At 33.8% G+C, this 27,779-nt stretch overlaps 1 protein-coding gene across 18 annotated transcripts in view; it reads left to right on the top strand.

The window, feature by feature from the left end:
* Nucleotides 1–645: 645 nt before the first annotated feature.
* Nucleotides 646–27,779, top strand: part of myo9ab (myosin IXAb) — a 92,764-nt gene continuing 65,630 nt past the window's right edge. For 2 of the 18 annotated variants that reach the window (XM_051883286.1, XM_051883285.1), the window contains exon 1: nt 20,797–21,805. In XM_051883286.1, the coding sequence (XP_051739246.1) occupies nt 21,705–21,805 (101 nt within the window). In that variant the 5' untranslated portion in view covers nt 20,797–21,704. Of the gene's footprint in view, nt 877–17,274; nt 17,298–20,796; nt 21,806–24,269; nt 24,757–27,779 lie in introns of those variants that run through there. The other 16 variants (XR_007928097.1, XM_051883279.1, XM_051883283.1 and 13 more) reach the window with 13 other exon arrangements.

Raw genomic sequence — 27,779 nt, 5'->3', positions numbered from 1 at the left:
ACTTATATTACATCTTGTGAAAGGGGCATTATAGGTCCCCTTTTAAATTGTTTGTTGACTGCATTCTTCAGAGATCTGAAATATCATCTGAAAAATTTCATATCACTTCTGCTTTCTAAATGTGATTTTCTATATAGCAACACAGGCTAAAATAACAGAGAGGCATTGAGGAACACTGCACTCTTTGGTCTGTCCAGATAAAATACAGTTGTGTTGTTTTGCTCCGTCATGGTCGGTCCCCCATAAACTCTGACCCGTCTCCCAATCAACCATCTGGTTTCTTTAAAACACTCCAAGCTAATGACGGTTTTCCTAGAGATCCTGTCAGTTCGGACCCTGTCGTCCATCTGATTGCACGGCAGGGGCCTCACTTTGGGTCCTGGAATTCAGACTCCTCGGGGCCATGGGGGGCCACGTCTAACAAACATGTCTGACTGCTCGTCACGTCCATGGGGGTCCGGCCACTGTATCCAACACATGTGAGATAGATAGATAGATAGATAGAGAGATAGACAACATGTTTCGTTTTCGATGTATATTATCAAACACACATCATCATTATCTGACAGAGTTAATACTCTACCACTCGCGCGCGCCCCCGCCCCTCACTTCGCGTTCACGTCACCGCACAGTGATTATCGTTCACGGGGACGCGCTTCCATGACCGCGCGCGCATCTACCCAGCGCGATCGAGTGACATTCATGACTGCGCGGCAGCGGAGCTCGCCGTCTCTATTTGCGTTAAACGACAACGGGAGCTTTCAAACGGATTTACAAGCAAAACGACTATTGATTGAGGCGTGTGTTCACTGACAGAGCCGGAGCCGGGGAATGCAGGAACACGGACGCGAGCGTCAGTAGAGATAAAACGCTCAGGTAAGACGCGAAACGCGTTTGACGCAGAAATGTGGTCCGGTTTTCTGCTGTTTTCGGTCTCGATTCGATTCTGGATGTGTTTTCATGTCCTGGTTGAGATTGTTGGGTTTGTCTTTGTTTAGTTGGGTCTGTGAATCTCTGGTTGAGTCTGAATTCATATGAACGATGCAATCCTACAGCAATAAACATGCGTGCGATGACACTTATGAATGAGTGCTTTCTCAAATAATGATGTTTCATTTATTCTCTGCATATGAATATGAATGCCAGTCAACATAAAAGCAGTAGACGTACTCAATAAGCTCAAAACCTTGTGAGCTGACTACATAGACAGCATTCTGGCAATCAATTTGTATCAAAATCTAGTGTGCTGTTTACCAATACAGTATCTATGGGCCTTATACTCTTAAAATCTAGTGATCTTTCTACATAGACAGCTTTTTGGCATCAGAGAAAGCTGTCTGGATCAGTCAGTCCTAGTGCAGTAATACAGGAGATGTGAACATGAAAGACGATTAGATTATTGCATGTCATTGTCTTTTACATGCAACTAAATATATGCATTGATGTCAGTCTACTAGACACACTCAATAAGAATCCTGTGTTTCAAAACCAAGTGTGCTGCCTATGCAGACATCATTTCTGGTATGCATAGAATTAAAATCTTGTGATCTGTGATCTAGACATCGTTTTTGCTCCTCATATTATCAAAATCTAGTGTGCTGTTTAGCTAGGCAGCATTTATGAGCAGTATACTCTTAAAATATAGTGAGCAGTCTACATAGACCGCATTTGAGGTATCGTAGAAAGCTGCCTGGATAGTGAACTTCCTAGCTAGACATCATTCTGAGCATCATAGTCTCAAAAACCTAGTTAGCTGCCTATCTAAATGACATTTTTTGGACATCATGGTATCAAAATATAGTGAGTTGTTTAGTTACGTAGCATTTATGAGCATTATACCCTTAAAATCTAGTGAGCTTTCTATCTAGACAGCATTTTACAACCCCATAGTTTAAAATCTAGTGTGCTGTTTAGCTAGACAGTATCAATGGGCATTATACTCTTAAAATCAAGTGTGCAGTCTACATAGACAGCATTTTAGGGCGTAATAGAAAGCTGCCTGGATAGTGAACTTCCTAGCTAGACAGCATTCTGAGCATCATAGTCTCAACCTAGTAAGCTGCCTATCTAGATGACATTTTTGGGGCATCATAGTCTTAAAAACCTAGTAAGCGGACTATCTAGACATCATTTTTTTTGGACCTCATATTATCAAAATCTAATGTGCTGTTTAGCTAGGCAGCATTTATGAGCATTATACCCTTAAAATCTAGTGAGCTTTCTATCTAGACAGCATTTTGTTCATCATAGTCTTAAAACCTAGTAAGCTGCCTATCTAGATGTCATTTTTGGACCTCTAGTAGACTGTTTACTTAGACAGCATTTATGACCATTACAATCTAATGAGCCTTCTACCATTGTTGGGCATCATAGCCTGAAAACATAGTGTGCTGCCTACTTAGACAGCATTATGGGCATCATAGTCTCAAAAACCTAGTAAGCTGACTATCTAGACATCATTTTTGGACCTCATATTATTAAAATCTAGTGTGCTGTTTAGCTAGGCAGCATTTTTGAGCATTATACCCTTAAAATCTAGTTAGCTTTCTATCTAGACAGCATTTTGTTCATAATAGTCTCAAAACGTAGTAAGCTGCCTATCTAGATGTCATTTTAAAACTCCATAGTTCAAAATCTAGTGTGCTGTTTAGCTAAAAAGCATCTATGGGCATTATACCCTTAAAATCTAGTGTGCAGTCTACATAGACAGCATTTTAGGGCATCATGGAAAGCTGCCTGGATAGTGAACTTCCTAGCTAGACAGCATTCTGAGCATAGAGTCCGTTTTGGGTATCATAGCCTCAAAACCTATTGTAGTGAGTGGCCTACCTAGACTGCCTAGATTTGTATCAAAATCTAGTGAGCAGTCTACATAGACAGCATTTTAGGGCATCATAGAAAGTTGCCTGGACAGTTAGCTTCCTAACTAGACAGCATTCTGAACATCATAGTCTCAAAACCTAGTAAGCTGCCTATCTAGTCATTATTTTAAAACCCCATAGTTCAAAATCTATTATGCTGTTTAACTAGACAGCATTTATGGGCATTATTCTCATAAAATCTAGTGAGCAGTCTACAGAGACAGCATTTTAGGGCATAATAGAAAGCTGTCTGGATAGTTAGTTTTCTAGCTAGACAGCATTCTGAGTGTCACAGTCTCAAATCTAGTAAGCTGCCTATCTAGACATCATTTTAAAAACCCCATAGTTCAAAATCTAGTGTGCTGTTTAGCCAGACACTCCATGTCTGTCTCAAAACCTACTGTAGTGAGCTGCCTACCTAGACTACATATATTTGTATCAAAATCTAGTGTGCTGTTTACCTAGACAACATTTATGAGCGTTATACTCTTAAAATCTAGTGCGCAGTCTACATAGACTACATCATAGAAAGCTGCCTGGATAGTCAGCATCCTAGCTAGACAGCATTCTGAGTGTCATAGTCTCAAAACCTAGTGGGCTACCTATCTAGACATCATTTTTGGACCTCTCTAGTGGACTATTTACCTAGAAAGCATTTATGGTCATTGTTGGGCATCATATCCTGATAACATAGTGTGCTGCCTACTTAGACAGCAGTATGGGTATCATAGAGAGCTGCCTACATAGTGAGTTGCGTTCATAAATGATTTTTGGTCATCAAATGCTGACATCTCTAGATTTTGCTGGCTCAGCACTGACACGATTGCTCATTGGTTTCTGTGGACGCGAGAGGGTTTCAGATCATGTCGACTAACTAGACGTCATCTTGACGATTTGCCGTTGTTGCGCGCCTGACGCTCGGGTAAACATGGATATAATCCATTTTTATTGAGTTAAAGATCTTTCGGAGCCGAAGCGATGGGGGTGTCGAGCTGTGAGCTCTTCTTAATTCAAATCCATTAAAGCCGATATGGATTATTCCGTTTCATAACGCCGGCTATGAATAGTGTCCTGGTTGTAAGGGGTTTTATTGCCTTGACTTTCACTGGAAATGCAAAGCATCATGGGGAGCTGGTAGCGGCGTCAGGCTCTAGTAGAACCGGTTTCTGTGTCAGTTTAACATAGGGTTAGTGACAGTTGACAAATGGAGAAGTATATGAGTGTTCACTTCCAGTTAAAGGGTTGTAGCCTGATTTGAATGATTGGAATATGAATTCAGTGTCTCACCTCGAATGAACCAATTGCTTCTCCTGCATTGCTTCATGGGAGATCTTCAGTTATTCGTGTGTTAATTCATTAAAGGTCTGACACTGGGCCGCTGGCCTTGCAGCTGGTTTGCACACGCAGGGATGTTTTGGAGGCTGTTTGTGGGAATATGAGTCTCCTCTCATCACGGTCATCAGAGGAACGTCTGAGGCGTCTCTCCTGCACCTGAGCCTCGTGTGTTCAGGACTTCTGCTCAACTCCGACGCTGGGCTTTGATTCGCTCTCGGCGGGATGAAATGATGCAACAAACTAGAAACCTCAGATTATAGTCCTCACGCTTCTGCAGGCCTGCAGTATAAACAGGGTTTGTTGAGGATCATGGGAGTATATATTATTGGGGGAGAGGGTAAAATCTTGTATGAGTGAATTTATATCAAGTTAATGGTATATACAAATATATATTATGTAATCATGTAGTAATGGCTGTTGTTAGATGATCTGGTGAGTAAACGGCTTCACAAACGAAACATACTTCGTTTCGTTATTTGGTTGAATTGAATGGAAACATGTTCAGGCCACCTTTCTTATTTATTCATTAATTTATTTGTGTTTATTTGTGTATTTATTTATTTGCATATTTATTTATTTGTCTATTTGTGTATTTATTTATTTGCATATTTATTTATTTGTGTATTTATTTATTTGAACATTTGTGTATTTATTTATTTATTTATTTATTTATTTGTGTATTTATTTATTTGTGTATTTATTTATTTGAACTTTTGTTTGTGTATTTATTTATTTGAACTTTTGTTTGTGTATTTATTTATTTGAACATTTGTTTGTGTATTTATTTATTTATTTATTTGTATTTATTTATTTGTGTAATGAATTTATTAGTGTATTTATTTATTTATTTGTGCATTTATTTATTAATATAGTTGTGTATTTATTAATTTGTGTATTTATTTACTAATTTGTGTATTTATTTATTAATTTATTTTTGTATTTATTAATTTATTTGTGTATTTATTTATTTATTTATTTGTATTTATTTATTTGTGTAATGAATTTTAGTGTATTTATTTATTTGTGCATTTATTTATTAATTTACTTGTGTATTTATTTACTAAATTGTGTATTTATTAATTTATTTTTGTATTTATTTATTAATTTATTTGTGTATTAATTTATTTGTGTATTTGTTTATTTGTGTGCATTTATTTATTTGTGCATTTATTTTATTTGTTTGTTTCTGTATTTTATTTGTTTATTTATTATTTGTGTACTTATTTATTTGTGTATTTACTTTTGTATTCATTTGTGTTTATTTGTGTATTTATTTATTTATATGTATATTTATTTTTCTGTTTGTGTATTTATTTATTTTAATTATTTACTTATTTATTTTTTGTCTATTTATTTATTATCAGAATTATTTATCGGAATTATTTTAGCATGAAGAAAATAAGCCCTCTTTTTTTGCATGACATTTAATCTTCAAATTCTCATATATACGTATATATATTTTTTTATTTTTTGGGGGATTTTCAGATGAAATGCGATTCAAGTTGTAACACGTGTTCAAGACCAACTCAAGCTCAATGAATATAAACTCCATACTGGCAATGAAAGACTCACTACACCACGATGAAACTGATCAAATTAACCCGAGCTCTTCATTCATCTCCTCATTAAGCGTTATTATTTGATTTAAAGCTGAAACAGCTGCTCTGATTGGCCTGATTGGCGGGAGCGTGTCTGGATGAGTGTGTGTTTAATGGTATTTGGGTCAGCAGTGTTTCTGTGATCATGTCCTTGTGCTGAAGGATTGACAGTTAAAGTAGCTCACGACAGTGTTAGAAGATAAACACTCGGGCCTTTAAACAGCTTGCGGAGAGTTCGCTAGGCAGATACGACGCTCTAAATTAGTAACGTGTCATTAGGGTTTCTGATCCCACCAGTCATTTCCTCATGGGAAGCTCCTGAACTGTGCTGAACCTGTCAGCTGTTTTCCACACCTACATAGAGAGCATTTTCAGGCATCGTAGGCATTTTTGGGATGCTGTCTTAGCAGGTAGCTCCCTATGTAGGCAGCAGACGTCTGTCTCTCTCCTCAGCGTGTCTGATTACTGGGTGGGGCCGTTTTCTGCCTCTGACTCCGGACGGTCACTGCGACGTCTTTCATTAACCTTGAATCGCTTGGCTGCTTCAATCCGACCCAGTTTCCTAACAGCCGGATGAAATGTGCTCAGATGTACAGTTTAATGTGGAAAAATATACTCAGTTATAATTTTTACATTCGTTGTTAATCCCTGAATAACAGCACAAGCAAATTCATTTTTTTAAGTTACTGCCAAACAAGAATGACTATAAATTTATTATTTTATTTTATTTTATTTTATAATATTTATATATTACACAATCTTCTGTTATCAGAATATATATAAATATTTTACATTATATTTTAAATGGTAATATTTGTATTTTTATATCACATAGTCTTGTGTTATCAGACATTTGAATATCAGAGCTTGTTTTATTATACCCTTTTATAGTTAATGCAGAACAAGAATAATTAAAAGTATAATTTAAAAAATTATATATGTATATATAATTACACACATACACACACACACACACACACACACATATATATATTTTACAAATTTAAAATAAAAAATATAATAAAATAATATATATGTATTATTAAATGATGCAATAGATGAAATATAACAATTTATATATATATATATATATATATATATATATATATATATATATATATATATATATATATATATATATATATATATATATATAATTTGTTATATTTATATCTAATTATATTATATTACATTATATTATATTATTTTTATATATAAGTATTTTTTATTTATATTTATTCAGAAAGGACTTTAATGTGTACAATAGAAAGGGTCACAATATTCCAGATTAGTTTGGTTCACAGTTATATTTGTACAAACATTTAAATGGGGTGGATTGGCTGCTCCGCCCACCTGCTGAACGCTTCTGAACCCGTCACACGTCCTGTTCCTGTGAAGTTCTTTCAGTACAGGTGTTTTTTTACCCTCCCACAAACATCACTATTCACATGCAGATGAGCTGGTGGAGGTGAAACGGAGAAGAGATGTAGAAGCAACAGCATCAAACGCTTTCCCGACTCCCACATTTCTCCGTCTGTGATGTTCAGATCAAAGGCGAGGCTGAACAGAGAGATTCGTGATGCACGATTACACAACTATATCTTTTAAAAGCGCTCCTCATTAGCCTCGATTCTTTTCCTCCGTCTCTCTCGCTCAGCTGTGAGACACATGGACCTGCTCTTCATTACTGTACACGGCCGACATGAAAGAACTGGCTGTTATGTGCATTTACAGTGTGTGTTTGTGGATCAGAACGAGGCATTAAGATCCAGTCCAGTCCGAATCGTTCAATGAAAGATTCAAACTGCACAACAGGTGAACCGATTCAAAAGATTCAAATCACTGTGATGTGTCACTGTTCTACTGTTTGTTTATTCTAACCGTAACGAGGTCATTTGACCATCATTTGTCATTTATGGACCTTTGAAACTCGGACCGAATCACGGAAGCCAGTCATAAAGATGGAATTTACAGTATAATGCGGAATGTCGTGCAATCTGGCAAATTTCGGATGAATAAATAAAAAGTAGCGCAAGTAGTAAAAGTAGTGTTTTTTTTTTTTTAAGACTAATTGAATTGATAATTTTTTATGTCTTCATTTGATTAGGTTTTTTTTTTTTTAAATAAATTTTTATGAAATCATAAATCCAGAAAAATGAAAACAGACAAATGTCTTAATTTAATTAAACAATTAAAACAGAATCCAGAAAAATTAAAACAGAAAACACTGAATTTGGGAAAAAATAAATGTGATTTCATAGGGCCCTAAAAATGTAATTTTTGTTAAACTTTTAAAAATGATTGTTGATAAATTGTATAAGTTTGTGATTTCAATTAATTAGACATGCTTATCAATTACTAAAAATTTAATTTGACCATTAAAATGGAATCCAGAAAAAAAATTAAAACGGAAAAAATTAAAAATAGACAAATTCAGGTGGAGAAAATGGAACAAAAGTGATTTCATAGGGCCCTAAAAATGTCATTTTTATTAAATGTTTAAAAATGTGTTGATAAATTGAATAAGTTCATGGTTTCAATTAATTAGACATGCTTATTGATTACTAAAATGTAATTAAACAGTTGAATTGGAATCCAAAAAATATATATAAACAAGAGAAAATTGAATTGAAACATTGAAATTGAACAAAAGATAAAACAAAGTGATTTTATAGGGCACTAAATGTTTTGTTAAATTTTTCTCAAATTGTATGTTTGATGATGTTTTGAATTAATTAGACATGCTTTTCAATTACTAAAATTTAATTTGAACATTAAAATGTAATCCAGAAACATTTAAATGGAAAAATGGAATCAAGAATTTAAATGGAAAAAATGGAATTTGGGACGAAACGGATTTCATTGGATTCTACTGACAGCATACTGTCTACTGTTTCACACTATTCCGAACAGAAAGGAATGTTCCGGAATGCTGCAGGCGGGCGGCACATCATCTTCTACAGAGATATGAAGTGACACATCATATGATACATGGTTGTAAAAGCATGGACAGCCTCCATCCCAAGGCCATTGGCACACATTCCCACTGCATTAAACCCTGGAGAACGCCCTTGACGCATGTAAAAATCTCCTCACGCTGGATCAGATGATCCCAGAACAACATTCAACACACTAGGGTATTTTTCTCAGGAGAAACATCTGAGAAGCTGGAGACTTCAGCAAGTCTCCATTTGCTCTCTGTTTCAGCCAGATATTAAAGAATTTTAGTTCCTGTTGGTTCAGGTTTTTACTCCTATGAGGAACCATTTTCTTGCTATTTCAAGTTTTGCTGATTATACCTGTATTCTTTTGTTTTATGCCTGCAGTAACTATGAGTGAAACATCACGTCATCATTATGTATCAACATTGCCATCTTGAGGAATAGAGGTGAAGTGTACTTATTGAGTCATCAGAGACTCAGATCAGAAAATGTACTTCCACTAAAGCTGCACGATTAATCGTTAAAAGATCGCAAACACCCACTCGATCTTATTACTAAATAAGAACAATTCAGCAAACCTTTGACAAGTTCGATCACAGCGAACATTCAGATCTGCGTTCTGTTCCAGAGAGAGCCGTCATCATGTATAGATATCATTATTTTTGTCTTACAATAACTCAAAATATCATAGAAGTACTGGAATAAAGGTTTATAGTTCGGATATAAACACTGATGTCTATCTAGCGATCAAAACAAGAGTAAATCACCTTTTGCACGTAACTTGATGCTTCAAATAACGATTGTGTCAATTACATCGTTACACCAGTAGGTGGCGACAAGTGACTGTTAAAAAATGTGTTTGTCATTGAATCATTCATTCAAGAGATTCGTTCAAAAACACTGATTCATCCAGTCATGAAACAAGTGAAGTCTTTATGAGTGAGTCATTGAATCATTCATTCAAAAAAGATTTTTGAAAAAATAATGAATTAAATGTTTTAAATAGACTGCAGCAATAAACATTTTGTCAGAACCTCTAGTAAATTGTGTTATTTTGTTTAGTAGTCCGTTCAGAATCGTGGGAGAATCGTGATCTCTATTTGAAACAAGAAAAACGTGATTCTCAATTTATCCAGAATCTTGCAGCTCTAACTTACTCTATTACTATTTTTTTTTCTTGTTATATTGTTTATAATGAGTAGATTGAGGAATAATATGTATAAAATTGAAGGGTAGTGAATGACATCCTGGGTCGATAAAGACCCAAAGTGTGTTTAAGGTTTAAAAAGAGAATGAATTCTAAAGAGTTCATGAATAATGACTATTTAAGTTTGAATTGTGCGTTTTCATGTGTATGTGACAGCTTAATCAGAACATCATGTTATATGGAATCAGCAGATGTTTTCAGATGTTTTTCTCTTGTGCAGTTGATAAATCCAGATCAGTGGATTTTGATTGACAGTTGATTATAGCCGGTGAAGAACACGGACACTGAGCGGAAAATCACAGTGGAAGAGTGTTTGGGCGTAAGTGGATTTCACTCGGGATGATGTGAGGATTGTGTGCGCGTTCACGCTCGACACTACACGACATTGTGAGCGTACGGCTCAGTGTTTCTGGAAGATTGTAGATTCATTTGGAAGTATGTCTGGCGTTTGGACGAGCTGATGCTGTTAGAGGAGGATTTGTGTGTGTGTGTTCATGTTACTGGAGATCAGTCGTGTTTGAAGAGGAAGTTTTATCAGTTTTCTGCTGTATTAGGTTGTGTAAGGTTTAGTTTCTGATTCATGAAGTTGAGTTTCTCTTCTTCCTATTATTGTAAAGCAGAAAGTGAGTTCCTCAGGGATGGTTTATCTAAAAATGAATCTTCTGTCATCATGTTCTTCCAAACCCTTTGTTTTTCAGGTGATCTGTTCCTTTAAAAGCTCTTATTTCCTCAATGCGATAATCATATTAACCAGTATGCAGATTGATCTGTTTTAGAAGGCTGTTATTTGACCTTCTTCATGATCATCTGAATATTGTTGAAGTCATTTTTATAGCGTGTGTGTGCGTGTTTCCTCGTGAGATTTCTCCCTCAGTGGCGGCCCATCATGCCCTGGGGCAAATCCTCACTGAATGCAGATGTTTGTGCTAATGATGTGTGTGTGTTTTTTAACCCCAAATGGCTGCGTCCTTTAGAGTTAAATGGAGTGTGTGTGATTCAGGTCACTGATAGTGCCTGTAAGATTCTCTGACACTTCATGTTCATTTCCCACAAGATTAAACTGAATTTCATGTTGGAATATAATCTGTTTGAGATTGCAGGCTTGAGCTCGGGTGGTTTTATCTGCACTTCAGACCCGCCTGAAGGAAACGGCAGTGAGAAAACATCAGCATTTTCCTTCAAATAAAATCTAGACTTTTACATTTTGTTCCGAAAATGTGCCGGTTTGCCAGACAATGTGCTGTGATTTGGTTGCTTTGTGGTTGCTAGTATGTTGGGGATAGTTTTTAGGGCATTGCAAAGTGGTTGCTAGGGTGTTCTGAATGGTTGCTAGGAAGTCTTTTCGTGCCTCAAGTCAAAGTTTGGAAAAATATTTCAACTCTACTTTTATGTTCATTTGCATTTAAAGTGAGATCAATTCTGAACCACTGTTCAGAGCTGCACAATTATCTTTCTGTGTTACAATAATTCAGATTATCACACAAGTACTGGGAAAAAAGTTTATAGTTCGGATATAAACACTGATGTCTATGGTAGCGATCAAAATAGAGTAAATCATCTTTTGAAAGTAACGTGATGCTTCAAATAACGATTGTCTTGATTACATTGTTACACCTGTAGGTGGCGACAAGTGACAAGTATTATAAATGTATTAAATTTGTTAAAAAATGCTGATTCATCCAGTAATGAAACAAGTGAAGTCTTTGAGTGAGTCATTGAATCATTCATTCAAGAGATTTGTTCAAAAACGCTGATTCATCTAATAATGAAACAAGTGAAGTCTTCATGAGTGAGTCATTGAATCATTCATTCAAGAGATTTGTTCAAAAAAATGCTGATTCATCCAGTAATGAAACAAGTGAAGTCTTCATGAGTGAGTCATTGAATCATTCATTCAAGAGATTTGTTCAAAAAAATGCTGATTCATCCAGTAATGAAACAAGTGAAGTCTTCATGAGTGAGTCATTGAATCATTCATTCAAGAGATTTGTTCAAAAACACTGATTCATCCTGTGAAGTCTTTGAGTGAGTCATTGAATCATTCATTCAAGAGATTTGTTCAAAAACGCTGATTCATCCAGTCATGAAACAAGTGAAGTCTTCATGAGTGAGTCATTGAATCATTCATTCAAGAGATTTCTTAAAGAACACTGATTCATTCTGTGAAGTCTTTGAGTGAGTCATTAAATCGTTCATTCAAGAGATTTGTTCAAAAACGCTGATTCATCTAGTAATGAAACAAGTGAAGTCTTCATGAGTAAGTCATTGAATCATTCTTCAAGAGATTTGTTCAAAAAAACACTGATTCATTCAGTAATGAAACAAGTGAAGTCTTCATGAGTGAGTCATTGAATCATTCTTCAAGAGATTTGTTAAAAAAAACACTGATTCATTCAGTAATGAAACAAGTGAAATCTTCATGAGTGAGTCATTGAATCATTCATTCAAGAGATTTGTTCAAAAACGCTGATTCATCTAGTAATGAAACAAGTGAAGTCTTCATGAGTGAGTCATTGAATCATTCATTCAAGAGACTTGTTCAAAAACGCTGATTCATCTAAAAATGAAACAAGTGAAATCTTCTTGAGTGAGTCATTGAATCATTCATTCAAGAGATTTGTTCAAAAATGCTGATTCATCTAGTAATGAAACAAGTGAAGTCTTAATGAGTGAGTCATTGAATCATTCTTCAAGAGATTTGTTCAAAAACGCTGATTCATCTAATAATGAAACAAGTGAAATCTTCATGAGTGAGTCATTGAATCATTCATGCAAGAGATTTGTTCAAAAACGCTGATTCATCCTGTAATGAAACAAGTGAAGTCTTTGAGTGAGTCATTGAATCATTCATTCAAGAGATTCATTTAAAAACGTTGATTCATTCTGTAATGAAACAAGGGTAGTATTTATGAGTGAGTCATTGAATCATTTATTCAGACTGATTAAAACAATTCTAATTAATTAAACATTTTTAAATAGACTGCAGTAATTAACGTTTTGTCAGAACCTCTAGTAAATGACGTGTTGTTCTGTTTGGTTGTCCGTTCAGAATCATGGGAGAATTGTGATCTGAATTGTGATTCTCAATTCATGCAGAATCGTTCAGCTCTACAGTTGTTATTGTTTAATAAAACCCATTAGAATAGTTTTCAATAATTGAAATAAAATAAAATCTAAATATCAGATGAAAAACTTAAACTTAAAAAATAAAATAAAAGAAAATTAGTAGTGTTGCTTTGGAAATAAAAATGACAAATGCGCATGAATAAATTACTAAAGCTAAAATAAAAACAAAAAAATATAAAAATAAAAGCTAATTCAAAATATGAATAAATACTATAATAGTATTCAAATACTACCATAGTAACACTGAATGTGATCTGATGTTTGCATGTGAAGCGGTTGGTTTCTCTCTCCTCTCCTCCGTCACAGTCCTCCTTTATCTCCTCGTCCCGGCCGCAGCGTCGAGGGACTCTCAAATATAGCCGGCGCTCAACGGTCCCTCTGTGACCGGGCCAAACCCTCGTCTCCGTCCTTCAGATCCTCTCCTGCAGAACAATGTCTTCTTTCAGAGCACGTGTGCATCTTCACAGCTGCAGGGAGTTATGGGATTGTTTATAGGTGTCGTGTGCGTTATTCCCGGGATCAGCCGTTTCTGTGTGATGAAGGTCGTTGTGGTTTCAGTGTTTCATAATTAGATTGGACTGGCCTACATTAGCATATTGTTGACTTGAGTGAGAATACAGCCAATGATGATTGTTTTAGTTCTTAATGTGTTCCAGAAGAGTTCACTGTTATCCGGCCGGAGATGTGACCTACTAAACGGGAATATTAGTGGTGTTTTGTTTAGTCAAGCATCACTGTTACTATTTCTCACGTAGACCGTTACTTTTATGCAAATAAAGTTCCTGTTTACATGATAATTAAACCTGTTTAGCATAATGTTTGCAGAGGCCAGTGTGTAAACATGGTAAATTATTCTTATTGATAATTTTACACCTGCAGAATCTAATCTAATATAATCTAATATAATACAATATAATATAATAATTATGTAATAAATTAATAAAATTATATATATATATGTGTGTGTGTGTAATAAATAAATAAAATTGTATAAATGATTATTTAACTATTATTTACATTTCATATTTTTTATTTTATTATTTATTTTATTTTAAATTTGTATATATGTGTTTGTGTAATATTTTATATAAAATAGAAATATATATAATTTAATTGATTGTATATTAAAATATATTACATTACATTATATTTTTCAAATTTAGTATTTATGTATTCTTTATTTTTGGAGGAAAAAAAATTAAATATAGACATTTTATTTAAAATAAAATAAAATTAATATAATAAAATACAAATATTAAATTTAAATAAATTACTTATATATAATTTTTATTTCATAATTATGTAATAAATTAATACAATTATTTATAAATATTTAATTATTATTTTCATTTTACTATGTTTATTTTTATTTTAAATTTGTGTGTATATGTATGTGTGTGTGAAATATTTTATAAAATAGAAATTTAAAATAAAATAAAACTAATACAATAAAAATTGTAAATAATTATTTATATATAATTGTATTTATTTATTGTATATTAAAATATATTACATTATATTATATTTTTTTAAGTTTAGTATTGTTTATGAAGAAAAAAATAAGACTTTAAAAAAAAAAATATGATAAAATAAAAATATAAAATGTAATTAAATAATTATATATAATTTAATTTGTATTTATTTATTACATATAATACATTACATTTTATTATATTGTTTATTTTTGGAAGAAAAAATATAAATCTAATAATTTATAGATGAAATTATATATGTTTTTGTTTACTGGTATGTTATGGATATATGAAGGTTTTTTTATGTCAGTATTTGTTTTTTTGTTTTTTTTTATTGTAATGAAACCGAGATGATACAGATGAAGTCTGCAGATGTGATGGACGAGTAGCAGGTCTCTAGTTTCAGATATACCACACTACAGATCATCTGAGGACAGCAGGCATGAAATCAATGCGTTAGAGGGAGAAAAATCTAATTAATAAACTACAGTATCTTCCATGTATGCGTGATTATCCAGTACAGACTCTTTAAAAATGCTCCAGTTGGAGCCAGAGAGGATTTTTACTGCCTGAAGGAACAGGATAACCTCTTTAAAGCTGACATGAACTTGAAAATGACTCTTTCTTCACACTACACTCTTTTCTCCTTCTTTCACATTCCAGTTTTACATAATGGGGGTAAAATGGGTTGTGATTTGTTTTATTCTCTGGCTCTTTAGAAGATCAACTATATTCTGGTGCTTTAAAGAAACCAAAAACCAGAGCCCTGATCTGAAGAACCTGTAATATAACAGAAAAAACATTTTTCATCTCCAGAAAAACACTACTGTAGAAACTGAAGATCCCTGACTGTACAAGCAAACAGAAAAGTAAAAGTTCTGCTTTCATGCGTGAACTGAGATGATCTGAAGTATGTTGTAAGATGAAGTTTAAGTTCAGATGAAGGCGTGTTTACTGTGGTGATGTGAAGAGCGATGAGTGATTCTCGGACGCGCTGAAGGTTGAATCTGTGAGTCGTTCAGCCGCAGAAGTGAAACTCTTCACAGGATGTGAAGGCGGATTTATTCTCGTTCTCGGAAGATGACCAAGCGACAGAGAGAGGTTCACGTGAGGATATTGAGTTTGGACACCAGTATACAGTGCTTCTGTTGTTGTTATTAAAGGTTGTACGCAGTCATAGAAATATATAATATAATTTCAGTATTCTTGTATTCTTATACTCTTATAAATGAAGGTTTATTTGTAGTTTTCTGTTTGCCTGTACAGGGATCTTCAGTTGCTATATGCTTTTCAGGAGATTTAAAATATTTATTATGTTATAACAGTTATATTAATAGTTATATTACAGGTTCTACAGATCAGTGTTCTGGTTTCTGGCTTCTTTAAAGCACCAGAATATAGTTGATCTTCTAAAAACTAGAGAATAGAAAACCACAACCTATTTTACTCCCATTATGTCATATTTCTGAAGAAAACAAGATCTTAAAAATTACATATAAAGTAAATTATATATAATTTATATATATTATTTTATTTTTAATATTTAATTATATATAGTTGAATAATTCATATATAATATTTTATGTATTAATTATATATGTAGCAAATAATTTATTTAGTTATTACTTAATTATATATATAATAATTTTTATATATATATATATATATATATATAGTGAATTTATATATAATTTTATTTTTATTTAATTGTATACATTTCTATATATAAATTATATAAATAATTTTTATAATTTTTATTTTTATTGTTTAATTATTTATATAATACATATAGTTAATTTTTTATTTTGTTTATTTTTAAAACTTTGGATTTTTATTTGTATATTTTAAAGGAAAAATATATATTTTATGGTCTAATAGTATAGAGAAGTTATATTTAAAGGAAAGTGTATTTTTTGTTTTGTTTATTTGTATGTTAATGCGATGAAGTTTTTTTTGTGTTGTTGTTGATGGTTTTTTTTTTTTTTTCATTACATCACTGAAATCTTACAGTATTTTTGCTGCAGATTCTTTCAGTCATTTGCTCGAAGCTCGTCAGATTGGACCGATGTTGACGTGGACAGACTGTGTCCTCAAAGACCATTAACAGAACTATAATTGGACCATTTCATTAAAATCAAACAGACCTGTCGAGCACAGTGTGTTTTGTGTGCCTCCGAGAGCAAGAAACGACTGAAATTCAGGAGAACTTTAGAAACCAAGCGGTTTCTGAGAACAAAAGCAACATGATCTGAACACATCACAACACATTTATGGATTTACTAAATGTTAATTGTCATGTTAGTAGGTTTTGCTGTTGTTAATCTGGTTCAGTTGAGCTCATTGTCTGACTTTAAGCATGAAGTCAAACACAGTTTGTTGTCGTGTCGTCTTCCACAGAACAGCTTTGGGATTTCTCTCTGTTGTTTACAACACAATAAAGCATCGCTCAGAGTTCAGAAGTCTGGTTTGGTCGCATTCCTCGTATTTCTGTCCAGTGATCTCAACTTTTATGAGCTCAGAACAGCCAAGAAGACCAGGATACCTTTGGCCTGGCTCGCTCCTTCAGTGTAATTGAAGTGTAATTTTGTGTTTTGTGGATGCAGAAGGCTGCATGGATTTCTCGAGTGTTTCTCAAGGCCGTGAGCTCCAGAACATGCTGAGTCTCTGCTGACCGCTGCACAACGCAGCTGACCGGAGGAAGCTGACGCTTTCTTCTTCCGATGGTTCATCAACTCGGATGACTGCAGTCACACTGGGTGAATCTCATGAAAACGCTCATATTTCACAATGTGAAGAGAGAGTAAAAAAGTATTAAAATGGACTTTAGTTTTTTATTTATTTACTTATTTTATATATTTATTCACTTGTATTCTTTATTTATTTATATTTATTTCTAATTTTATATATTTATTTACTTATATTTATTATTTATTCATATTTCTTATTAATTTATTTGTATTTATCTTATTTACTTGTATTATTTCTTTTTTATTTATATTTATTTATATACTTTTATTTGTGTATTTTTTGTAATTGTTTTCTAATTTTTTATATATTTATGTACTTTATTTATTTTTATTTATTTTATATAATTATTCACTTATTCATTATTTATATCTATATTTTTATTTTATTTAGTTATTTTTGTATTCATTTTATTTACTTATTTTTTATTTTGTTTATTTACAGTATTTATTTACTTATATTCATTCATTAATATTTGTATTATTTACATATTTATTTACGTATATTCTTTATTTATTTATATTTATACTATTTACTTATTCATTTTATATACGTTTTTATTTATTCATTATTTTTTATATTTATATTTTTGTTTTATTTAATTTGTATTAATTTTGTTTACTTATTTATTTATATATTTATTTAAATATATTCCTTATTTATTTTTTTATCTATATTTGTATTATTACTTATTTATTTTATATATTTAATTATGTATAGTCTTTAGTTATTTATATTTATATTATTTATTTATATTATATACTAATATTCCTTATTTTTTATTTTAATTTTTTTATTTTATTTAGTTATATTTGTATTTTATTTATTTATATACTTGTATCTTTATTTATTTGTATTTTTTATATATTTATTTACTTATATTCATTATTTATTTGACATTAAATTTTATATTGTTACTTATTTATTAACTTATATTAATTTAAATTTACTTATTATATTATTATTTATATTAAGTTATTTGTTTACATTGGTGCATTGAAAATGAATCCAGATCTGTTTTCTTGAGATTCATCCCACTCTCTCTGTCCTTCTCCATACGCCGGCGTTTGACTTCATTTAGTTTGATCCAGACGAGAGCAGACCTGTTTCTTTAGCGTTGTCGCTTTACGTTCGGCTTCATTCAGAGCGAGAGCGAATCCTCTTGAACACGAGGTCTGCAGGCCGTTGTCCGAGTTCATCTCTGACGGTCAGTGGAAGTGCTGAACTACTGAACTGGATCTGACTCTCTGTCCGTCTCTGAACTCTCTCTGACTTTGGATGGAAATGTTTCTTATTGTATGACAAAGATAGTATTTAATTTCACATTCATGTAGACCAATAGTTTCATATTACAAAAATAATAATGGTCCTAAATTATTTTTTTACTTTATTTTGAGGTAAACTATGACCTGTTCATGTTCTTTTCTTAGCTATTTTTAACACCATTCAGCTTTTAGATGGGGTTTCCTATGCAGTGGAAATATAAATAAGATATTTCATTTGCGTCACACGTGATATTTCATAAATCCTTCCTCTTCTCCAACTGTCAGATAAACCTTCACCTCAAAACTTCCCCTCTGATCCTGTGAAGCAGATCCTCCTGTTTCTGTTGCACTAGTGCTGGTTTACTGTGTTTGTAAGAGATGAGTGTTAGATTTCCATATCGCCTACTAAACCAAAGTATATTAATAGCAACTGTAAATGTAAAATGGAACTGCAAATATAAACGCCCTTTTACTTTTCTGGAGGGTGTTAATATATTGCTAGGGTGTTTTGGTGGTTTTTAAGTGTGTTACTATGTGGTTGGGGTGTTTTTTAGTGTTACTGTGTGGTTGCTAGGACTTTGCTAGGTTGTTTCTGTCTTGTTCTGGGTGGTTGCTATGTGGTTGGGATGTTTTTTAGTGTTACTGTGTGGTTGCTAGGACTTTGCTAGGTTGTTTCTGTCTTGTTCTGGGTGGTTGCTATGTGGTTGGCGTGTTTTTTAGTGTTACTGTGTGGTTGCTAGGACTTTGCTAGGTTGTTTCTCTCTTGTTCTGGGTGGTTGCTATGTGGTTGGGATGTTTTTTAGTGTTACTGTGTGGTTGCTAGGACTTTGCTAGGTTGTTTCTGTCTTGTTCTGGGTGGTTGCTATGTGGTTGGCGTGTTTTTTAGTGTTACTGTGTGGTTGCTAGGACTTTGCTAGGTTGTTTCTCTCTTGTTCTGGGTGGTTGCTATGTGGTTGGGATGTTTTTTAGTGTTACTGTGTGGTTGCTAGGACTTTGCTAGGTTGTTTCTGTCTTGTTCTGGGTGGTTGCTATGTGATTGGGGTGTTTTTTAGTTTTATTGTGTGGTTGCTAGGCGCTAGGTGGTTGCTAGGACTTTGCTAGGTTGTTTCTGTCTTGTTCTGGGTGGTTGCTATGTGGTTGGGGTGTTTTTTAGTGTTACTGTGTGGTTGCTAGGCGCTAGGTGGTTGCTAGGACTTTGCTAGGTTGTTTCTGTCTTGTTCTGGGTGGTTGCTATGTGGTTGGTGTGTTTTTTAGTGTTGCTCTGTGGTTGCTAGGCGCTAGGTGGTTGCTAGGACTTTGCTAGGTTGTTTCGATCTTGTTCTGGGTGGTTGCTATGTGGTTGGGGTGTTTTTTAGTGTTGCTCTGTGGTTGCTAGGCGCTAGGTGGTTGCTAGGACTTTGCTAGGTTGTTTCGATCTTGTTCTGGGTGGTTGCTATGTGGTTGGGGTGTTTTTTAGTGTTACTGTGTGGTTGCTAGGACTTTGCTAGGTTGTTTCTGTCTTGTTCTGGGTGGTTGCTATGTGGTTGGGGTGTTTTTTAGTGTTACTGTGTGGTTGCTAGGACTTTGCTAGGTTGTTTCTGTCTTGTTCTGGGTGGTTGCTATGTGGTTGGCGTGTTTTTTAGTGTTACTGTGTGGTTGCTAGGACTTTGCTAGGTTGTTTCTCTCTTGTTCTGGGTGGTTGCTATGTGATTGGGGTGTTTTTTAGTTTTATTGTGTGGTTGCTAGGCGCTAGGTGGTTGCTAGGACTTTGCTAGGTTGTTTCTGTCTTGTTCTGGGTGGTTGCTATGTGGTTGGGGTGTTTTTTAGTGTTACTGTGTGGTTGCTAGGAGTTTTCTAGGTTGTTTCTGTCTTGTTCTGGGTGGTTGCTATGTGGTTGGTGTGTTTTTTAGTGTTGCTCTGTGGTTGCTAGGCGCTAGGTGGTTGCTAGGACTTTGCTAGGTTGTTTCGATCTTGTTCTGGGTGGTTGCTATGTGGTTGGGGTGTTTTTTAGTGTTGCTCTGTGGTTGCTAGGCGCTAGGTGGTTGCTAGGACTTTGCTAGGTTGTTTCGATCTTGTTCTGGGTGGTTGCTATGTGGTTGGGGTGTTTTTTAGTGTTACTGTGTGGTTGCTAGGACTTTGCTAGGTTGTTTCTGTCTTGTTTTGGGTGATTGCTAGGTTGTTGCTAGGGCGTTTGGTGTTGTTTTTAAGTGTATTTCTATGTGTTTGCCAGGGTGTTTTTAGGTGTTTGCCAGGGTGTTTTTAGGTGGTTGCCAGGGTGTTGTGGGTGGTCACTAAGACATTTCCAGGTGGTTGTTTTCATAGTTTTAGTAGAACAAATGTAACACAATCTTTTATTTTGTTCTGAATCCATCAGAACAGCCAATCAGAATCTCAGAACTGTTAAATCCTCTATGACACCATGATTTGTGGAGTCAGTCCACAGCGACCAGTTTCATTGGTTAAACAGGAGGAATAGAGCTTGTGATTGGCTGAGGATATAATGATGTCATCTTAGAGGCAATAAACTAAATTTAAAAAGTATGACATAACTCCATTGACCTCCTAGTGCGCTAAAACCTAGTGCGCTACCTAGTCAGCTTCTTCTGCGTTGCATGTATTCTTTGCTGATAGTCCAGAATGCATTACAACACACTGGTACAAGTCTTTTAACTCCAGAGTGTCTAACTGGCACAAAGAGAGATGATTTGTTCCTGTATTAGCAGCCGTGTCAAACGAACTGAAATAGTTTGTCGTAGTTAGAGCTGCTGAATTTATTAAACACAGGAAGCTTGAGGACGAATAATGAATGTATGAATTACAGATCAATGTGAAGCATTAAATTCATATCTGGAGCTGCACTGAACTCATTACTGAATTATTGAACGGCTCCGTTTTCTTGTTTCTGATTCATGCTTGATCTTGTATCTGAGCGTTAGATTGTTATATATCATGCTGATGTCACTCTTTAAAATGATTCATGCTGTAGTTTTTTAGGTTATGGTACAGTGTAGTTGGATGTATGCCATGTTATCTACTAAAATACATGTAGGGAGGAAGTCATTAAAGCAGAAGTGTACATGCAAATTCAATCGGATCACTTTATTCTCTGTTAGACGTGTGTACATGCATTTCACGCATCAGTTCAGCCCCATAATTCAACATTCGTGACATTTAATGTTGGATATTATTGAAATCATAGCGCAGGTCTTTTGTTTTGCTGCATGGGTAGCGTCTGGACTCATCGTCTCCCCTGAGATCTGGCGTTTGCATTTCCTGTAAGTATAGTCTAATGGTCTCAAATTATTCTGCCATTATTGATCTGTTCAGCAGCAGCAGAGCGACAGCAGTGGAGGAGGAGGCTTGTGTTCAGATATTGTGTCACCTTTGTTCAGAAATGACTGATGCTGGATTCTTGTTTCAGTCTTTCATCCTCACAGGTCTAATAAGACACGTTAGGCGACAATTAGCTCAGTTCCAAACCCTAGTGAGCTGCCGTGCTGTCTACTGTCTACATAGGCAGCTACCTTCTAAGGCAGCATCCTGAACGATTAAAATCTTCACAGGCAACAGAAATAGTGCTTTTCATGTGATTTATGCGCATACAAACAGTATTATTATACTATTAAATTATTTTATAAATTATTATATTATTTTTTTAAATTATATATAATATTATTTAATTGTATAAAAATTATATATAATAAAATATTATAATAATTATTAAAAAATATTTATGTGTGTGTGTTTGTATAGGGTAAAATATAATTAACTTTTAAATTGATTTGTTGATAAATTCAGTGCTAAATTAATTATATAATTCTATAAGTATTCATATATTTCTTTTGTTACTTTCACCATCTTTTTGTCACAATGCATTCTGGGATTGCATTTTTAGAGAAGGACACATGATGCTGACTAAGATTTTGGCCAAAAGAGGCATTTTATAATATATGTAGTTTGTAAATGTTTGGTATTTTCTATCAGGCTATTGCTAGCTCACATAATGCATTCATAAATAAATTGCATAATTAAAATTTAACTGTGATCAATAACAATTTGCTCCTGCCATGAATCTTTAATTAATCACCACCAACTCAAATTCGAGACTCTTAAAGTTTCTCATTAATTGCAACAGTGTGGTGACATTAATCCCAATTTATTTATAAAGCACGGATAAAAACAACAACAGCTGAACAACGTGAACAAAGACTCAATGAAGTCTTAAAATTGTCATGATTGTGCTCGTCTTTTCTTCTCTATTGTGTCGTATATATCTGAGTGAAACGCTTCACAAACAAGAACAAATGTAGGGCGGGGTTTGAGATTGTTCGTGTGGAATTGATTGGATGGTTGTGGTTTGCTATTGGTGGATCTCATGTGAGTGACAGGTTGCCCCGCCCTCATCATCAGAGAAGAGATGACGATCAGAGAGAAGAGAGATCAAAGTTTCCTAAAAGAAAGAATCAATTCTGGACTGCTGAAACGAGTTGTCCGTGATTCCAGTCTCACTTCCTGTTACATGCCTATGTAACAATATAACTAATTTGCATAATGCCAGTCAATGGTTTTCATTGGCTGTCAGCGAACGAGGTCTCCCTCAAACACTGTAGTTGTAGCTGAGACTGGAAGAGTTTGGTTTGTGTTGTTCATGTCGAGAAGAACACTTTGCAAATCCTTAGAAAGGATGAGACTCATGCTGGAATTGCTACGGAAAAACCAATGCCTGTCCGAATCACTCAAGTGCTGAGGAAAATCCAGAGCTGAGATTCAAATATGGTAATAGGCATTTAGTTTCCGACACGCGCTGTAAGCAGTCAACTAATCACAACAGGCTGGGCCATCTGACCAATCAGAGCAGAGCAAGCTGGGTTTAGAAAAAACGAATCTTCAAACGAACTGTTTCAGACCTATAATGCCTATTTTACCTATATTACATTGCTAGGCATTATAAGTCTCTGGTGTCTCCAGAATGTGTCTGTGAAGTTTCAGCTCAAAATACCCCACAGATAATTTATTATAGCTTGTCAAATTTGCCTCTATTTGGGTGTGAGCAAAAACACGCTGTTTTTGTGTGTGTCCCTTTAAATGCAAATGAGCTGCTGCTCCCGGCCCCCTTTCCAGAAGAGGGCAGAGCTTTAACAGCTTGCGCTTCGGTTGCTCAACAACAACAAAGCTGGAGAATCTCACGCAGCCAAAATGAGGATTGTCAGTAACGGTGTTCAGCCTTACATTGTTCAAACCGACACTGATGGAGAGACTCAGGAAGAAGTTACAACTTTTAGAATGAAACTGGACGTTTCTGAATGGTTAGTGGATAAATTTATGTAGTTGCTGTGGAGTTGATTCAACTCATCCACTAGCATGTGCCGTCATGTTAATCTATCTATATATATATATATATGTGTGTGTGTGTGTGTGTGTATATATATATATATATATATATATATATATATATATATATATATATATATATATATATATATATATATATACATATATAATATATATGAGGAGGAAGTTGAACCCAGCACACAAACAACAACATCTGCATCCTCGGACTGCATTAGAGCAGCAGATGTGTGGTGTTTCAGTCTCCATATGAAACTGTTGTTCTTTTCCTCTCTTTGTCCATATCGTCCTCCTGCCCATATGATCATCTCTCTCTCTCCCGCGTTTCAGGAAATAACAGCCTCTCTCTCTCCCCTCCCCCTCGTTGCATTTCCTCCACCCCCTCTCTGTCGCAGCTGCCAAACCTCACACACACACACACACTCGCGTCTGGAGTCTGGGACGGCAGCAGAAGGGACACAAACGCCAGGAAGGGATCTGTATGCAACATTTAGATGCGCGTCCTTCCTTTTTATGGTCTGTTTTGTCCTTGGTTTCTCTCACGGAGATGGACGCAGCCGAGCGCAGGATCGGATTCGGGTTCCTCACCTTATAAGGATCAAACCCAGAAGAGCAGGCTCTCCTCCGTGTGGTATTTGCGCGTTCGCGTCTTTCCCGAGCTTTGGAATGTCAGGCTGGAAGCCGGAGTTTGAAGGCTTGAGGCGTGAGTTCAGCGCAGATGGGCCGACGGAGCCGCTGACCCCAAGAAGACCCGACGGAGCTCGGCTGCCATGGGACGTCCAGGACTGAGAGGAGCGGATCTTCTTTAGTTTGTCTTGAAGTAGTTTGTGTGAGTGGCGTTCTTGTCCATGCCTGTCATTACTCTACAGGTCAAAGGGTAAGTGTGTGCGTTATGATCTTGACACTTATGAAGGGCCGTTCTTGAGCTCAGGACTGTCTGTTTTTCTGAGCATCCTCTGAGTGTTCATAAGGATGATATTTTAGCTAGAAATCTGTCATATATTGGAACGTTGTTTGAAAACTTGACTGGCAAGTTTGTGTCACAAGAGCGAGAATTGTCAGATTTTTGCACTCATGAATGACGTTTCTCAGAGGATTGGTGTTAGTGGAGTACAGTACATATGATGGTCAGGTCATTTTGATTTCTGTGCTTTATGATCACGTGACGCTGATTTATTTTGTCTTATGTGGGATTTCAAAATGCTGGATCGCTCTCGTGAAACTATCATTTGAAAGTATTTGTTGTGTTGTGATGTTTGTACGTTTTTAACAGATGAAATATGGAAAGACTGGAAATACTCTCTCTCTCTCTCTCTCTCTCTCTCTATATATATATATATATATATATATATATATATATATATATATAATTTATTTTGTTTTTATTTTTTTAAATTTATAGATAGATAGATATAATAGTTATATTTGAATATTTTGAATTAGCTTTATTTTATATTTTTAATTTCCATTTTTATTTTGCTCTTGTCATATATATATATATATATATATATATATATAATTCATTAATAAATAAATAAATAAATAAAAATATATATTGCAATTTAGCTGTAAGTAATTTTATTTCAGTATTATATTTATAATATTTATATATATTATTTAAATTTTATTAAATTAAAAAAATGTTTTTCAGTTTTAGTTTGTTATATATATATATATATATATATAGTAAAGTTGCATGGGATATATCTTTTTATGATACAGTGACGTCTTGCACCCTTGACAGCGTGCACTTTGAGTACCCTTGGTAGTAAGTAGGGCGTAGTGATGCTCTCTTTGACATGTGATTGGCTCTTCATCTGTTTTCATGATTTGTAGTTTGATGAGGCGTTTTAAGCAGATTCTTCAGCCGTATTTAATGACGATGGACAGCTGATGTATTTCTGCTGCGGATCGAGGATGTTATCGTCTCTTATCAGGGGCCAGAAGCTTTCAGACAACCAAAGGAACGTCCTTCGTGTGTGTCACTCCTGCAGCTCGCTCATGTTTCTCATATGTGACCTTTCTGTCACTTCCTTTCTGCAGGTGAACAGGCCGTGTCCTACATAAAGGCTGTTTGTCTGCAGACTGATCCTTGTTTCAACAGTCTCTCCGCTCCTGCACTTCAGAAAGGGCTTGTGATTCTTTCTCTCACGTTCACTATTGTGTGCGCTTTCATCTGTAGCCAAACAGAGTGATAAATGAGCCGCGTCCCACCCTTCCTGGTCACCTGACAGGCGTTTGTGGCGTTCAGACCCTGTTTGAGGTGAGGTGCACTGCACTGCTTCTTTCTGCGGCGGTTTAACCTGTCGAGGCCTGAGCAAATATGCCCCCACAGCCCCTTCATCTGACCTTTGACCCTGACCCCAATCATTTTCTCCAGCCGCCAGGAGTGCTGATTATGTCATGTGTTATCTCGCTTTTTAGCAGCCAATCAGGAGCTGCTGATCTAGAAAGCGACAGGATGATTGTGTCATTATGGATTGAGGTGGTTTTGGGATGGTGTGAGGTTTGACTCATCAAACTCAACCTGCTTTATTTATTTACTTGAATATAATTAACTATATGAAATATAGTTAATTATATGTATGTATGTATGTATGTATATATAAATGCTAATTGTATTTGTTAGGGCTGTCAAAGTTCACTTATATCTTATATATGTTTAAAAATATTTTTTTTTAGCACAAATACATTTATTATTATTATATTTCTGTCTAAAGACTGGTCAGAAATCATGAGATTAGTTAATTTTATATTCTACAGACATGCTTAAAAAAAAACAAAATATTTATATAAAATAATAAATATTTAATTTATATTTTTTTTATTTCTTTATAATTTTTATTTTTCTTATTTTTCTTACACAGTATAAATGATATAGTATAAATGTATTTTAAGTAATTATAAACAAATTATAAAAAATATTTATATGAATATAATTAACTATGTAAAATATATTTAATTATACGTACGTGCTAAATGTATTTTTTTAGTGTTGTCAAAGTTCACTTACTCCTTAAATGTGTTTAACAATATTTTTTATTTAGCACAATTACATTATTATTATTATTATTATTACAATAATTATTATTATATTTCTTTCTAAAGACTTGTCAGAAATCATAACAGCAAAATGTTTTAAAAATATATATTTTTTTATCATCATAAAAATCAAACACATCCAAATGATAATTTTATTTATTTATTTATTTATTTATTTATTTATTTATTTATTTATTCATTTATTCTGTTTGAGTAAATTTTATATACTTTCAATTTCTACTAATATTTTTTATTTTATTTTAGTTTTTATTTTATTTGTTTATTTAAAAAAAATATTTATATATACTCTGGTGTAATGATAAAATGAAAGCTAAATATTTAATTTAGTAAAAAAATTTTCTTGATAATTTTTATGTTATGTCTCACACAGTATAAATTAAATAGTATATAGTATTTCATCATATTTTTATATTATTTATATATATATGTGTGTGTGTATGTGTATATATATGTGTATGTGTGTATATATATATATATATATATTATATATATAATAATAATAATAATAATTATTATTATTATTATTATTATTATTATTATTTATTTATTCATACTGTTATATTTATATATTTTCAATTTCTAATAATATTTTTTATTTTTTTATTTTAATTAATTGATTTATTTAAAAATATTCTCTGGTTTAGTGACAAAATGAAAGCTAAATATTTTATTTAGTTAAATAATATTTATTTTTCTTGATAATTTTTATTTTTATTATGTCTCACAGTATAAATTATGTAGTATATAGTATATCATCATTCATATATATTTATATCATATATATATTATACTTTAGATATGAATATATATATATATATATATATATATAGATATATT

This window comes from Ctenopharyngodon idella, chromosome 24, assembly GCF_019924925.1.
Source record: "Ctenopharyngodon idella isolate HZGC_01 chromosome 24, HZGC01, whole genome shotgun sequence".
Lineage (NCBI taxonomy): Eukaryota > Metazoa > Chordata > Actinopteri > Cypriniformes > Xenocyprididae > Ctenopharyngodon > Ctenopharyngodon idella.
This window is presented reverse-complemented; position numbering and strand designations above follow the sequence as displayed.